Below are 16,023 nucleotides of genomic sequence, written 5' to 3' on the forward strand. Positions count from 1 at the left end.
TTTATTTTACCACACCCCCAAAGCTGGTAAATTTGGTCATGGATTTCACCATAAAAGAAGACCAACTGGGTGGCCCACGGGGTGCAAATGCAAGGCTTAGATATAATGGGGCTAAAAGAGAGACCCCAAAAAGACGACAGTAGATTGTGTGGTGAAGATGTGTGGCGCCTGCATGCAGCACATGCGCATCAGAGTGAAAGAAGCACTGCTGGCGGCCTGGGAGCTGCTGCGAATGCATCTGCACCCAGGCCTGGGTCCTGCAATGGATGCCTAGCTGTTTCCCGGCAGGCTGCACAGGAGGATTGTATGTGCAGCCTACAGGAGCTTCGCTCTGCTCCCAACAGCCCACTTCCTCTTCTGAGTGCAGTTAGCAGGGCTGAGTTTGTGACTGCCACCGACACACTGATTAACGTGTGCTCTAATTGCCAATTCATGGTCCCTCAGCTGTACTGGACAGAAAGACGGATCTTTTATTCTCCACCCGGGAGACGGCAGGAAAATCAGACTTCATTGGGATTTCTTTTAAGCTGGGTTCTGTTCCCACAATAGAATACCTCATGCAGTTAGGTAAAAGTGGCATGCATCTAATCTTGGTCATACATGCCAAGCCCCAAGGTGAATTTATGATCTCTTCCTAGCGATTCAGGGATCTCACGCCAGTGTCCCGCTTCACAGTAGGGTGGCAGCTCTGTGAGCATGCGTGTGAAAAATGTCCCCAAACTGGAGCGGAAACGACATCAAGTCCAAATGGCCACTGCCCTTCGCATTACTTCTTTGGTGGCACTCTTGTTAAAATATTCATCTGCCAGGATACAAATAATAAACCACAAGGCAGAAATTTCTCCTTAGGTGTGAAGACAAGCGAAGAAAAGCCTTCAGTGGCCACAGGATGTATTTCTGAGCCCCAGAGACCAACCGTCAGCCTGCAAGGTGAGGTTACCAATAGCAAGGTATGAATGAGTTGCTCATATGAATAAAAGAGAAACAGACAGCAGAGGTGTGTGCTAATTCATACAGAGGGATTTCGCCTCGCCTTCTCCTGAGTGACTGCTAGTTTGCACGGGAAGAGATCGGGCACATGGTGTAAACAGCTGTTGGGCTGACTTCTGCGAGTGAAACGGCTGCTTTCTCCTCTCGTTCAGCAGCGGCCTTTTATCTAAACAACAAAAAATAATCCCGGGTCTGCTGACTGACACTGAGCACTCAGAGAGCCTTAGACATCTTCACCTATTGCACATGCACAGCTATGAAGCAGTTTCAGAGATCAAGGAGTTCTGAAGAACACAATTTTGTGACATCAAACAGAAATGGAGAATCAGAGAGAAAACCATGGGGTACATCAGGAAAAGCAGACTTTTTATAACAGCCGTAACATACAATGTCTGGAAGAGTTCAAAAGCTCGGGGGCTGGAAGGATGGCTCAGCGGATAAGGACATTTGCTGCTATTGCAGAGGACCTGGGTTCAATTCTCAGGTAGCTCAATCTAGCTCTGGGGGAGGGGTTGGGCACTAGCTTCTATGGGCACCTGCACTCACATACATAACACACAGACAGACAGACACACAATAATAGAAGACCTCAAAGGCTTTCTGCCATGAAAGAACCAAGAGTAGACAACAGATACATATACAAAGAATTACAACAGAGTATTTTGTATGTTCCTAACTCTCCAGAGCCAATACAAATGTGCAAAAGTAGAATTTGTTACATAAAAGCCATCATATGACGAGTAAAAACCATATTAAAAGTATAAACTCACAAAGGTAGCAGACCAAGACATAATTTAACTTCTAACAGCATTATTAGGTTACAATCCATATATCATATAATTTACCCATTTAAAATATAAATTTAATGAACTTAATATACCGGTGTTACATGTCATCTCCATCAATTTTAGAATATTTTCATCATTTTAAAAGAAACTGCATACTGATTAGCTGCCACATGGCATGATAAATTTTTACTGAAAGCATTAGGAATGCTCATACAATGGGTTATTATTTTACAATAACATAGTGTGGGCATTTGATTATGATACACGCTAAGTGAAAGAACCAGTTACAGAGACCAAAGGTGTATGAGTCATTTTATGTACAACAATGAGAAAAGGCACATCTATAGAGCAAGAGAATGGGTTTGTGGTTGCGAGGGCTGGGAGTGGTTATGGCTACAGTTGAATGGAAAGCGATCGCTAGGGTTTGCCAGTTGGGCTTTTCCCCTGGGATAACGAAAATGTCCTAAAATCGATAATGTTTGTCTAAAACTGTGAGCAGACTAAGACGCTGTGCCCTGTGCTCTCCTGCGGATGAACCGTACATTATGAGAACTACTATAGAAAGCTAGTTTGGGGAAGGATGCATCATGTATGTCAGTACTATGTGCAGAATCGGAGAGGCACTGGGAGAGCTGCCATTCTCCCCATGTAGAGGACCAATGGATGTTCTTATTTAATAATTTTCAACAGTGATTGTAGATTAATTGCATATTAGCCAGTTATAAAATTGTAAAAAGCACGGTCTTGATGGCTCCGAGGAATTGCTGACGTTAGGGTGTAACAGTGGTATCAGGATCATCTCGTGTGTTAACACACACACCGTGAAGATGTTTATCACACACAAAATGTTTCTCAGTGGCTTTCATGCTGCGGTTTCACTCTGGGCTGTGGGATTATTATTTTGTTCTATGTGCTTCTAAGCCATTTCCAACCACTTTGAAACGATCCCCTACTGTTTTGTGATAAGAACACTGATGGAAAAAGAATTTTTAATCTCCCAGAGATGCACGCACACCATACACACTATTATGTCACAGGGAAGACAGCTGAGGCCAGCGGAGCTAGACCCACCAAGCAGCAGGAATTGTTAGAGCTGGGTGATTAATTACGGCGAGGTCACAGGGTTACTGTCTCCTGTAGATAAGGAGGAGGAACACGCAAGCAGTAAGGACAGCATACTTCCACACTGGCTTCAAAAGCACTGTGTGCACACGGATGCACAAATGCCCAGAAGGAACATATCACTGCTTCTCTTTGGGTGGTGGCTCGGAGGGAGGGGCGACGACAGTATTTTGTCCTGTGTGTTTTTTGTGTGTTTTTAAGAGTTATTTCTGCGACAGGAAAAATATCTGCCGCTATAAAAATGTTTTCTCACGTCTAAGAAGTCACCTATATGAGAATACGTTATGCAAATTGAAGTGCAAATGTGTCATCTGGGCCCACAACCAGGCTGGGGAAAACAATCCACATCTTCCTTGAATCATTGCTTGGCTGGACACGTCAGGAATCCAGAGCCATGCTGCCCAGACCGCAGGTGTGACCTCGGGCTCTCACAGAGCCATTCAGAAAGCAGCCAGTTGAAAAAAAGGAAAAATAAAATTGTTTGGGTGAAAAACTGAGAAGCAACGAGGCCCGTCATTTTCCAATGTATATTTAATCTGATTTCATCATGCGCTCATCTGGGTAAATCATCCTATAGAGGAGGTTTCCCGGGAGCTGGGGAATGGCTTGCGTACATTACCCACAGAGAACGCTGCTACACCCCCTCCCCCTCTACTCCACGGGTCCAAGCTTCCCAGGAGGCTCTGCAGAGACACAGAGAGAGGCAGGATAGCAGCTCAAGCACACATGCGGGATTCTATCAAACAATCCAAAAATGGTAAGCAGAAAGCTGTTGGTGTTCCAGGAACCTACATCCGCTCCTAGAAGGGATGAAAGGGAGACCTTCCCGTGTGAACTGTCACACAAAATGGCCTTAGTAGGAAAACCAAACCCAATCACTGTGACTTAAGATGTCACAGGTAAAAACAGCCTGTAACCCCGAGATTTCTCCCCTCTAAAACTTTTGCTCTCAGCATCCCCAGCAACACTAGCTTATGCTGCAGACATCCATAACTGTATTTATTCTCTTTCTTGCTAGATTTTAACTTTCTTGAATGCAAGAATCAAGTCTTGGAGTCATCAGAAAGCTCTGTGTTGTGCCAAGTCAGATGTCCCCAGTTCAACCTCTGGATCTGAGTTAAAGTCTAGAAGTCTGGCTACAGTGGTGAGAATCTGTAATCCCATCACCTTACGGGGGGAGATAGGAGGCCGAGACAGGAAGGCTACCCCAAAGCTTGCAGAAGAGTGGGCTTGGAGTACATAGCAAAGAAGCAACTAGAGAGATCCTGCTTCAGTACGGGGGAAGGAGAGGGCCAACTCCTGAAAGCTGTACTCCATACATATATGCTTCATGGCTCATTCTGTCTGTCTGTCTGTCTGTCTCTCACAAACAGCAACAGCAGCAGCAACAATAAAATTTGAAGTATTGATGAATACGACATCAGGAGATAGAATAATGAGTAGCAGCCATTCTCAAAGCATTTATGCCAACATACCACAGTCATGTTGGTAAGCACAAGCGCTGATCTAGAGATCAGTCAATATTAGCCAGGAGTCTCCTCCTTTTGAAGAGGCTAGTGATCGGAAGAAAAGGGCTTGTTATATAAAGGGGATGTTATATAAGGAGAGATTCAAACATGCGTCCTTGAAAGTCCTTCCATGCTGAAGAGCTGTCCACTAAAAATAATCACACTTATTAGGAAAACATGACTGAGGGAGACTGCTCAGTACATATGGGAGCTCGCAGCTCAGTTAAACAGTTAAACCCCAGGCTGCAAATGTACCCCAAAGTCTGCAGCCCTAACAGTTCCTGAGTCTTCTGTAAGACGTGGCTCTTGGAATGGGTATGCAGTTCATTGTTGGAACGTAAGGCCTGGGCTTGAACCTCAGTACTGGAAAAACAAAACAAAACAAAAAGTCCACTACCACCAGGGAGATGGGTAGAAGTGCAAGTCCCACAGCCTGAACTGGATCCCTGGATTCCCCAGTAGAGGAGATAAATGACACCTGAAGGCTGTCCTCTGGTCTCACATGTACACCATGACATGTGTGCCCTACCATCACATACACACATGCACACACATACATACACACTCATTTACATACTTACACACATATATACACACACACACAAATAGTAAACAAAGAATTCCATATACTTTTCATTTTCTCCTTCAGAGTCTACATATTTTGGTAAGCCCAATTTGGTGAAAAGCCTTGACTGGTTACTGCAGAAAAGCCACGCTGGAACCAAGCTAATGTTTGGAGAGAGCAACTTCATTTCTGAAGGCACCTGAAGCACTTATGCTGGAGAAAGACATTTGGCAGATCAGTTAGACTGGCAAGTGGCTGGATCAGGTACTGGCATGTGTGACCTGAGCTCCCCTGAGGCACTGCTGTCACCGAGATGATGAGGATTGGTGACACCGATGGAGGCTTACTTTGTCTGCGCACGATGTTAAACACTTTACCTGAGTTGTCTAATTTGTTCTTCACATAGACTCTATGAAGCTGAAGAAACAGGCTAGTTAATAAGATTAAGTATTAACCTCAGCCCAACTTTAGAAAGCTCGCCAAGCCAGGATTTGAGCCTAAATCTTCCTGACCTGGTGACCTCAATTATTAATACCAACAATGGAATGCTGTTTCTCACCCATGAAAGCGTCAAATGACTCAATAATGTTAACTGGTAATGCAGGGCCATGGTCTTTGTCCAGCTGTTGCATTTGATTGACATGATATATATCCTCAGGAACCACAGAAAGACACAGGTGACCAGACTTAACTTCTCTGGCTCGGATGTGAGGAAGTTTTTTGACATGGCCAGCTGGGCCGGCAGTCACTGCAAGGACTCAGCCTATGAAAGAACCGTGGGATGTTCATACCACTCACCCATCTGAATTCCACACAGGAATGTCTGGGGAGTCTGGCAGCTGAGGCTGTCATACACTGAGAGCCAGGACTTCGCTGATGCCAGCAAGGGGACTTCCGGTGCTAACTTGTTCTTCTTTTCATTTCAACTTTACCAATAACAATGGACTGAACACTGACTGCACACTGAGAATTAACCATGGCAAGTGTGGGCTACAAACCTGAACGTCCCAGCAGCCCTCCCCAGCTGTGGGGCTCACCACTGGCGCTGCATTGAGGAGATGCATGCTTCCTGAGATCTGAATGTATTACACATTGGGTTCTTATAGCCCTGTGGTGTACCGAATAAGGCTCTGCTCACTGTACCGATGAGAGACTACGGTGAGGCAGGCTTACAGAATTTGCCTAACATCGCAGAGAGGGCAAGCCAGTGGTGAGCTGAGATGTAAGCCCAGGCTGCCTGTGCAAGGCCTGGTTGCTTGACCTCGACCCTAAAGCCATTGTCTTGTGGAAGGAGACAAAGATAGATTTATAGAAGTACAGTGTGGACAATGGGAATAAGAAAAGAACAGAGGAAAAAAAACGGATGCAAATGTTATTCTGGTTTATTTTGTGAGTCATTGGGAAGACAGAATCCCAACTAAGAAGGTGTCCCTACCAGACTGGCCTGTAGGAAAGCCCATGGGTCTTTTTTGTTGATTAGTAATTGACGTGAGAGGGCCCCAGCTCACTGGAGGTGGTGCTACCCTAGGTCCTAGATGAAAAAAAGAAAGCAGGTTGTGCAAGCCATAGGAATAAAGCCAGTAGGCACTGCTTCCCACTGGTCTTTGCGACATCAGCTCCCGCCTCCAAGTTTTGCCCTGACTTCCCTCAGCTCTGGCCTGTTAACCCGGAAGTACAAGAGGAAATAAGCCCTCTCCTCTCCAGGTTGCTTTTGGCTATGGTGTTTTATAATAGTAACAGAAACCCTAAAACAGATATATACAGTAGAGTATCGGGAAAGGTGAAGGTGACTGACTAACTCCATGTGGGGCGGGAAGGAGGATGGCTGGCATTCTTGGAAAAATGCCAGTTGGCAAAGCCTTCACAGCAGGTAGCAGCGGCTATCAAGGATAGCGGGGCAGTGGGGGGGGGGTAGCCTGGGCAGAGGCATGGAGGTGTGGTGCATATGTTGTTTGGTGAGCCACCCTGCATGTTTCAACAGTCGGAAAGCGTCAGGCAGGTGAGGTGAGGCAGTAGAAACAGAGTCCGACTCTCAGAGAAGACAGGATACAGGATCGATTCACTTCTCTGACTTGGCCTTATCAGGAAGTATGTTTTTATGTGGGACACAAAAGGCTTTCAGCAGTAGAGGACAGTGACTGGATTCACCTGTTTGAATCTGTGAACAAGATGGAAGGGCGGGGAGGGGAGGGGAAGGAGAGGGAGGAGCACACCTGGTACTGGAGCTCACTTACAGTGATGGGGAGGGAACCAAGGGAGGGGGAACTGGAGCTCACTTACAGTGATGGGGAGGGAACCAAGGGAGGGGGAACTGGAGCTCACTTACAGTGATGGGGAGGGAACCAAGGGAGGGGGAACTGGAGCTCACTTACAGTGATGGGGAGGGAACCAAGGAAGGGGGAACGGGCATCAAAGCAGAGGTTAAGTCAGTGGACTTGTTAATTCAGGGGGCGTCTGATTTAGAGATGGGGTGGGGTGGGACTAGGGGAGGTTTTATTCTTAAGAGTGAAATCTGATTCTTAGGAAAACCTCCATGGTTGAGGTCGGCTGGACTTCTACCGGGGAACATGGACACAGACAGAGAACAGTTCGGCATTTACAGACTCAGGACATTTGACGGCAGTTCTAAGTGAGGCTTGCTGTCCTGATTTTCAGTGTCCTCTGTGAAGTGTCAAGTCCCCCACTGAAGGAAAAACTACCAGTGTTTTGCTGGTGACTAACTACCAGCCTCACACTGCACTGAACACATCTGCCTATAGGCTTGGGATCCCTGCTGACAGATAATTACCACTTGGTGTTTGTGTGCCATAAAAATGGCCTTTTATCTCATGTTACCTTGTTCTTTGAAGGACTATGAAAAGAGTCAACATCAACTGAGAAAATCAAGACTGAAAAGGTTACATTTCCAAACTTCTATTGTTTTCCTATCACCTGGCGCATTTTTTTAGTTGTTGTTGTTGCTTTGTTTTCTTTCATTTTTTGATGACCAAGAGATCAGTTCCCAGATCCATGAAGCCCCAGGGTGTTCAGAAACAAAGTCTACCCAGCTCAGGGTGAAGGTGACTCATATTGGACCCAGAAGGGAACAAATGGCCTCAGGCGGTTGTTGGTGGAATAAATGGGGCTTGGGGTGAGGGTAGGTGGATAAGGGCAGCTGCCTTTCCAGGAAGTTAGTGAGGAAAAGAATTCCGTTGAGGAAAGAATGAGAAAAATGGAAGAGGGGAAGGCTCACTTACTGATACAAGAAATCAGGTCATTAAACCTTTCCTTGGGAAAGAGGGGGTTTTCCAGCCCCCGGAAGTAGAGCTTCAGAACTCCGGCCACAGAGTTAATATCGTGGTTGCTCTGGTCATCAGCCAAAGGATTTTCACCTAAAAGAGAATTCGTTATATACACAGCACTCTTTTTTTTTCTCTCAACAAAAACCTGAGTGTACACACACACACACACACACACACACACACACACACAGGGACATATGAGTCTTTTAATTATGTTCTCTGAAAGATTATATGGTACTAAAATTGAAATAATTGGTTTAGATATCCTACCCCATGATTAACCTAAAAATAGTTGGCTAAAATAAAGCTTAAAAAAGTCTTATGCTACCAAACACTCCCTTAGAACTTGCCCAAATCTTAAAATAAAACTTTGTAGGGTTTATAATTTTACCCAGCATCTTTTTTATAAAGCTAAAATCAGTAAGCTTAGGCTGACATGAACTAGGAAAAACCACACTCAGCGTTTCTTAGTTGTCTGGGAGAAAGATACAGTTGAGGTTGGTCTGGCTATGCAGCGCGGGTCAGCAACATTTTCTAGAAGCACCCAACATGTACTGCGGGCACCTGCACTAAGTCAGCAGCTGTTCGTGGAGGTGGGGGGGGGGCATGCTGGGCTGACAGCACATCTGAAGGCCACCTTCAACAGTGGGAGACTCTGGGGCCAGGGGAGGAGACTTGAAAAATAAACCCTTACTCATTTCCAGAACTTTGTGAGAAAAGTGAATGTTAAAAAAATTTGACCCCAACAGAACTATAGTTTCTTTTAGGGCAAATGGGTCTAAGATATTAGTCGGCTCCTTGCCCTCCCTTCCTGGGAAGGTGAATATGAATCGGGTTCCTTCAGAGCACAACATGGCACAGAGCCGTACATCAAACTCCACTGTGCACTGCCAGGCCTGGCCTTCCTTCCCACAGCTCACAGAACAGCCATTACACCTTAACACAGGCTTGCCTTTGGGGGAGCTTATTCTCAGGGGCCTCTTGCTTCCCTTCCCTATTTTGTAGGGCAGAAAATTGCTGAGCATGAACTCAGCAGAATCACTTGTATTATTATTACTATTATTATTATTGTTATTATTATTACTATTATTTATTTGTTACATCCTTTGTGAGAAAAATCTCACCTAGATATTCATAATCGAGAGGAATTTCCAAGGTTAAATAACAAAGTATTCATTTGTCTGTGTTGACCACAAAGAGCTCTGTGCTTAGCCACTTCCAGCGGGCCCTCACCACAGGTAGGAGGTGTGGCCTGCTTAGCTGCCGCTGGGAGGCTGGTCTGTCCCACGTGTATTGGTCCGGAGAGTTTGAAACCAGAAAAAGACATTGTGGTGCCAAGTCGACCTCTTCAACCAAGGTGTCCAACTTCAAAGGGCTCTCTGGCAACGCTAGGTCAGAGACAATAGGACACACAGGGAGGTGGCAGAAAACTGCATTGCTATCCCCACTCTGCATTTCTGCTCTGATTGCCAAGCAGAGGGAAGGCACAGATAAATCCAGAAGTAGAGGCAATGCAAATCATGATAGTTGGCAAGTGTTAATAATTAACAGCAGCTGGGCGGTGGTGGTGCACCCTTTAATCCCAGCACTTGGGAGGCAGAGGAGGGTGGATCTCTGTGAGTTCGAGGCCAGCATGGTCTACAAGAGCTAGTTCCAGGACAGGCTCCAAAGTTACAGAGAAACCCTGTCTCAAAAAACAAACAAACAAACAAACAACCCAACAGCATCATTAAAGTGTCAGGTATTTTCATAGGTCAGATCTATAACCATGTAATAACCCTGTGGTTTTGCATATGAGGAGACAGGTAAAATTAAGACTGAATACCGTGGCCAAATCCCACCATTAGCAATAAAAGAGACATTGATCCAGTTCTGTGTCTTCCTGGCACTAGGTTGGTGTATGATTTTGAGAATTATAATGCACTCATTAACAGTTTAGTCCAACTTATGTCTCAGCCAATCATGAACATAAAGAAGGCACCGACTGAGGTCACAGGAAGGGAGCAAGGCAAGAGGGTAGGAGGAAGGAGAGAGCCACTGACAGAGACCGGAAGTGGGAAGGAGATGTCCCACCCCTACCATGCAGGCTAAGTCTAGAATCCCTTCTAGAACTGTCAGGTGCCACGTTGACACATGCCATGGGCAGTCAATGTGAATCCTAAACCCAGGGACGAAGCTCATAGGCTTTTCTGCTTTTCACAGAAATAACTCATTCCCCAGCTCCCACAACGAAGCCCGTGAAAGAAGGAGGCTTGGGGGCTGCTCAAAGTTGAGTGTGCAGGGCAGAAAACAGAAGAGAGTGGTTTTTCAACACATTTTACTTATGGGGAGAGACATCCAGTTACCTCTCTCGAAGGAATTTTTAATATCGTTCACTTCCACCTGTGAACCAGACACTCTGAAAATCCCCTGATGCTGAAGACCTACGGGCGACAGAAGGGACAATGTGAGAAACCCTGCTGCAAAGACTTCCGGGAGTGCGTGAGAAACTCTCTCACGCCCTACAATGCGCCCCCCCTCACTGCCACAAGAATAAAATTAGAGCAAAAACAACAACAACAACAAAAACATGCTTACGGAAACAAACCCACTACTCGCTTTTAAATGAGGATTCCACAGTGAAGACTGCTTACCATAGAGATTAATGAACCGAATGCAGCTTTCCACAATAAGAGGGATAACCTGGCCTGAGTCCTGGGGAGAGAGACAGAAACCGGGAAATGTCAGGGAAGGGCGGGCGAGCCCCGTGGAGAAACAAGCCTCATAGTTTAGTCATTAGAGTGCTTTGCCCTAGTCAGGTGATCTCTTCCAAATACCCCCAACCCCAGAGCCTCCTGAAAGAATGAAGAACAGAAAGAGGGACAAAACAGATGTGTAGACAAAGGTGCATTTCGGTTCTGAAGCAAGCTAAATTAAATACATTTAACATAAGCTCTCCTAGAAACGCTAAGATGTTAACTCACGTTTGGAGCTGTGGTTTTGATCCTCCAGCTGGGAGGCTGAGTTGGAGGTGAGAGTGGATAATACCATCACCTCACACAAGAGCAACAAGGCCAAAACCTAGCTTAGGTGTTTATGCCGAAATGAGTGGCTCACTTTGAGAGGTTATTACTCAAAGCGGTAAGTGTGGAACATGTCAGAACAATGTCACATGGATCAACTGCAGTGCCTCTGTCTGATTGGCTGGTTCAGGATTCTTAGGCCCCTCCCCACCACATCTCTAAGCCCACACTACCAGGGTGGTGGCAGTTGCAAACCATCTCTAAAGCCTGCTGTATTTACTTAGTCTGCATCAGAACTTACTGAGCCTTATAAACTTAGCCCGTCTTAAGGATGAAGACAAGGAAGACTGCTTTGGCCTTCTTGGTCCAACACCTTGTAAAATGGTTGCCATCCTCTACTAAGAAAATGCTGGAAATGATTTAAAAGCCACATGTCTAGGATGTCAAATGAGCTGAGGGGCCACAGAAGCCAGGTAACCACGTACTGATGGCATGCACTCTGGGAGTTACAAAGAATGACTAGGGATGGTGTCGCTTCACATGTCCTTTTACGACCCCTCTTTTAGGAATTAGATCTCTCCAGGAAACACAGGACTTGAAAGGGATCAGCTGAGGTTGGGCACACACCCCTGAGGAGTTTTATTCCGAAACGTTAAGAACTTGGTCTTAACATACTAGGACAATTCGGACCGTTAACTTTCCCAGTCCAGTTGGGAAGGAGAGACTGGGAATGATGCCTCTTGGCGGCCCCAAACTCTTCCCCCTGTCTTCACTGTCTCCAGAGTGGGCAATGTGCTTCGTAAGACACAGTTTTCCTGTCAAGCTTTAAGTCAATCAGTGTATAAGCCACTTGATGTTTCAATTACTTCTGGAGACTGTATTAGGTTTCTCTAATTCGTTAATTTGTTTTAGGAGCATACGTTTTTATGCATTCCTTAAAGAAGAGCCTTAAAAAGGAAAACACATTTTAGTGAAGGATAGTTGGCTCATGAACAGTGATGTGATCGCATCAAAATCTACCGAGTACCCGAAGGGATCTTTTTCTGTAACACACAAGCATGGCTTAATGGAAGTAACATTTTATAAACAACTCCTGTCACACTGCAATTTAAAAGAGCGACAAATAGTTTTTAAGTGTGAGTGATGAAAAAGAAGATTAGTTGACATCTCTGCTGAACTTAGCACGAAGACAAAGAATAAAAGATTAAAAGAAAACTGTTTGCACTCGGCGAGTTCGCATCCTCATGGCATTATACGAGCCATTCTCGTCCTCACAGTCCCTTAGATGATGGCGGATTTCTTCACAAAGATCAGTCTCTCATTTAGATACAGTGCACTTTGTAGTCAAAATATAACAAGTATTGTAATCTCATAGATGCCAGATGTTTGGGTTGAAAATATTTAACAAGGAGTGAAATTATGGGCTACTTTTCAGCTACTACCATTCTACCATCTCTCTGTGTCTCAGTTTCCCTGTGGGAAGATGGTTTTGCTCTTGATGTTTCATGGTGCAATTTGGGAGAGCTGAGACGCACTTTCTAGAAATAGAGAGAGAGAGAGAGAGAGAGAGACCTTGGCCCCTCCGGGTTGCCCGGGTGCCAGAGACTCTTGAGTGTTCCATCTGCACAGCTCACACAGTGGATTTTTCACGATAACGCTCTTAGTCTTTCTTTAGTTCCTCAGTTTGCTTGCCTTTAGCTGACAGTTTTTAGTGAAGAACTATCAAAATCCCTACTGTGTGCATCGTCTTAAGCAGCTCTTCCCAGAGCAGTGAAGGGAGCAGAAGGGTTCCTTTGCCTCGCTGGCTTTTCTGCCTTCTCCCCCTGCCAGGCCATCAAGGGCATAGCTCACTGTTCCTTTGATTGCTTCCCTCTTTCTGTTTCACTAGCTTCTGTCTATAAGCTATGGGGTGGGAAACAAGATATCAAGTGAAATTTAATAATAATTTATATTAAATTAGAGTCAATAGGAGCTTAAGGCTCAAGGCAATGGCTTTGTGATTGAGATTTCGGTTGTTCGGTGGCCTTTCACTTAATCCCAAGGTTAGGGCTCACGTTCAAGGCTTCCAGAGGTTTCTAATTTTTCTCTCTGTATGCACAACGTATGGATGTATTTAAGTGTCATGCATGCAGCACACACATACATTAATGCAATCTTTTTAATTGTTAGTGCACAGATTTAATAAATAGATCTATCTTTAAGGAAGTTAAGATGTCTATAACAGAAATTATAGACTGTATCATATATTTAAAATGTCATTTTTCTACTATAGTTAGTTTTCAAAAACACTGTAGCCCATTTCACGAAATGTTATCTCTAATGGGAAAGTCTCTTTTTCATGCAATTTACATAAGAATCCACAATTAAATATTAAATATGTATTTGATATTTAACACTGACTTTTCCTAGCACAAATTGCATGCATTTGCTGAATGCATCAGGCAAAAACTGATTCATCCACTCTTACTGGTGAGGCTTATTCCTCTTCAATTAGTGTCTACTTCCCACAGGTTTTTCTAAGTAAAGCCTATTTATAAACTGTCTCATTTCCAACTGCAAACATTTTTCTTTTAAAGACCGTAAAAACTCCAATTAAAGCCAAGCATGGGTAGGACTCGCAAATGATGCCAGCGCATAGAGACCCCTGCTTCCCTCCGGCACAATACCTGATGTCTCGCGTGAGAATTCCTTCGTCCCCGGCTAGAAGCATTATCAGAAATACAGGATGAGAAAGAAGGCAGAGAGTAAACACAGCAGAGGTACAAGATACAGACTTCAGGGCTGTACAAAATTTATCCAATATAATGAATTCCTTAAGTCACGAGAAAGCCAGACTCGTGCCTTGCTTCAGAGAGAGGCTAAATGGATTTAAAAAAACATATACAGTGTGCCATTGCATTTGCACAAGTAAAGAGAAAATATTTAATCATGTTTGTCTTTTCCTTTTTCCTGCAAATTTTGGCTTGGAAAAAGGAAAAAAAATGGGGCTTTTTCTTTGATGATATGATATCACCCTGTGATAACGCCCACATTTATTTTTTTCCTCAGAAGATTCTCAATCCAAATATTCTCTCTTCTCTGACTTCAGGAAATATTATATTGATTTTCTGGGGGAAGCAAAGAGCCCCAGGACAGACTCGGACATAATGGCCCGCCTCATTCATGGGAGGCTGAGGCCATTAGAGTGAGAAGCGTGGAGGTCAGCCACTAGTGACTGGTGCAGTACCTTGACGAATGTCTCCAAATCCCCATTAAACAACTTAGCATTATACTGGGAGCGGGGCCTGGACTTCCTGTGTTTCTGGGGCTTAGGGGGGACGTTTGGAGGCCTAAGGGAAGGGAATATAATTACTGAGCATGGCAGAAATCAGACAATAAATGAAATACCCTTAGGTCATATCAAAATAACAAAGCCAGGGCATCCTGGATTCCTTCCCCACCCCAGCCCAGGAGAAAACACTCCCATCCTTTTCCTTCCATTTGATTTGATTTATGCATTAGCAACGCAGGGGTGGTCATTAGACTACAGTGTTCCTATATACTAGAACTGGCAATTTTGTTTTGTGTACCACACTTAAAAATGGCAGGTATTCTAAACTGCTCTTGTGAGCTATCTAGTCAAATGTTATAAGGCCAGGTTTTTGTTTGGTTTATGTAATTACACACCAAAACATAATTGTGATCAGGTTTTGAGAGGTTTCCAAATGAGGATTTAAATGTTTTTAGTGAGTTCATAATTCTCTAGTGCAGGTAATGTCGCATCTGCCCAGCATTCCTCATGTGCTAACGGGGTTTGATTTCTATGTAAACATTTTCATGACCAGGTCAATGTGGTTTTGGAGTGTGAGGTCCAGACTTACATGAGGTACTGTTTCGGTAGAAAGCAGGATGCCCTTGCCCACATATCCCTGGGGCAGTAGATCACACCTGTCTGTGTTGCTCTGGACTCTCCTGCCTGTTGGCTTTGGTGGATAAGCTTTCAGACTTGGCACACATGGTCTTTCAGGCTTACACACATCCTGGGTGCCAAATCCTGCATCAATCACCTTGCACTACTTCAAAATGAGGAAGCTAAGGCCCCAAATGACCAGACTCAATTTCCAAATCTGTGCTGGTCAGTCTCTGCAAGGCGGGTAGGAGAAGGCCCGCCATGCCTACAGACTGTGTTTGCCCTTTGTGAAGCTGTCCTTTGGACTAATGTCCTTTTAAGTTCATTTGGCTTCAGTTCAGAAAGCCCAGGTTAGAAAGTCCCAAGAATTTCTGTGAGACCCTGAAGAGCTTCATTAACTATTACCACAGCAATCAACACGTGTATAAGAGACCCGCTGATACAGCCTTTCATGGCTAAACCCTCAGGCTCTCCCAGCAGGAGGGCTGTGACTAATGGAGCATACAACCAGCTGCATCTGAAGTCCTGCAGAGCCCAGGAGCTTAAAAGGAGCCTTTGCAAAAACACCGAAGTGCGTGGAGCCCTCTCCGAAGTGCGTGGAGCCCTCTCCGAGATGGCACGCCTTGTCCTTCCACAGCTGACATTTCTGGGATAGTTTTATACACTAAATTCCAAGCTGCGCACGAAGGAAGGACTGTGAGAGCCACGAGGAAGTCCAACAACGAGCTGCCAGAAGTCTCATCAGCTCTACCTGATGACATCACTTTTCATTATCCTATGTATGATTTCTAATGCTGATTTTTATATTATCAAGAGATGACTGCCCATGAAGAGACAGTGCTAGGTGACAGCCCTCAGAGGCACAGGTATGTATGTCC

General features: G+C 44.8%; 1 protein-coding gene across 2 annotated transcripts in view; it reads right to left on the reverse strand.

Annotated features, from left to right (window-relative positions):
• The window catches only part of Srgap1 (SLIT-ROBO Rho GTPase activating protein 1), a 274,372-nt gene that overhangs the window by 34,565 nt on the left and 223,784 nt on the right, over positions 1–16,023 (reverse strand). The window contains exons 12-15 of one of the 2 annotated variants that reach the window (XM_085683398.2): positions 13,923–13,956; positions 10,888–10,948; positions 10,600–10,677; positions 8,210–8,344 (exon numbers count right to left, since the gene is read on the reverse strand). In XM_085683398.2, coding sequence (XP_085539524.1) covers positions 8,210–8,344; positions 10,600–10,677; positions 10,888–10,948; positions 13,923–13,956 — 308 coding nt within the window. Of the gene's footprint in view, positions 1–8,209; positions 8,345–10,599; positions 10,678–10,887; positions 10,949–13,922; positions 13,957–14,482; positions 14,586–16,023 lie in introns of both variants that reach the window. The other variant, XM_085683397.2, reaches the window with a different exon arrangement.

This window comes from Myodes glareolus, chromosome 26 (assembly GCF_982192425.1).
Source record: "Myodes glareolus chromosome 26, mMyoGla1.1, whole genome shotgun sequence".
Taxonomy (NCBI): Eukaryota; Metazoa; Chordata; class Mammalia; order Rodentia; family Cricetidae; genus Myodes; species Myodes glareolus.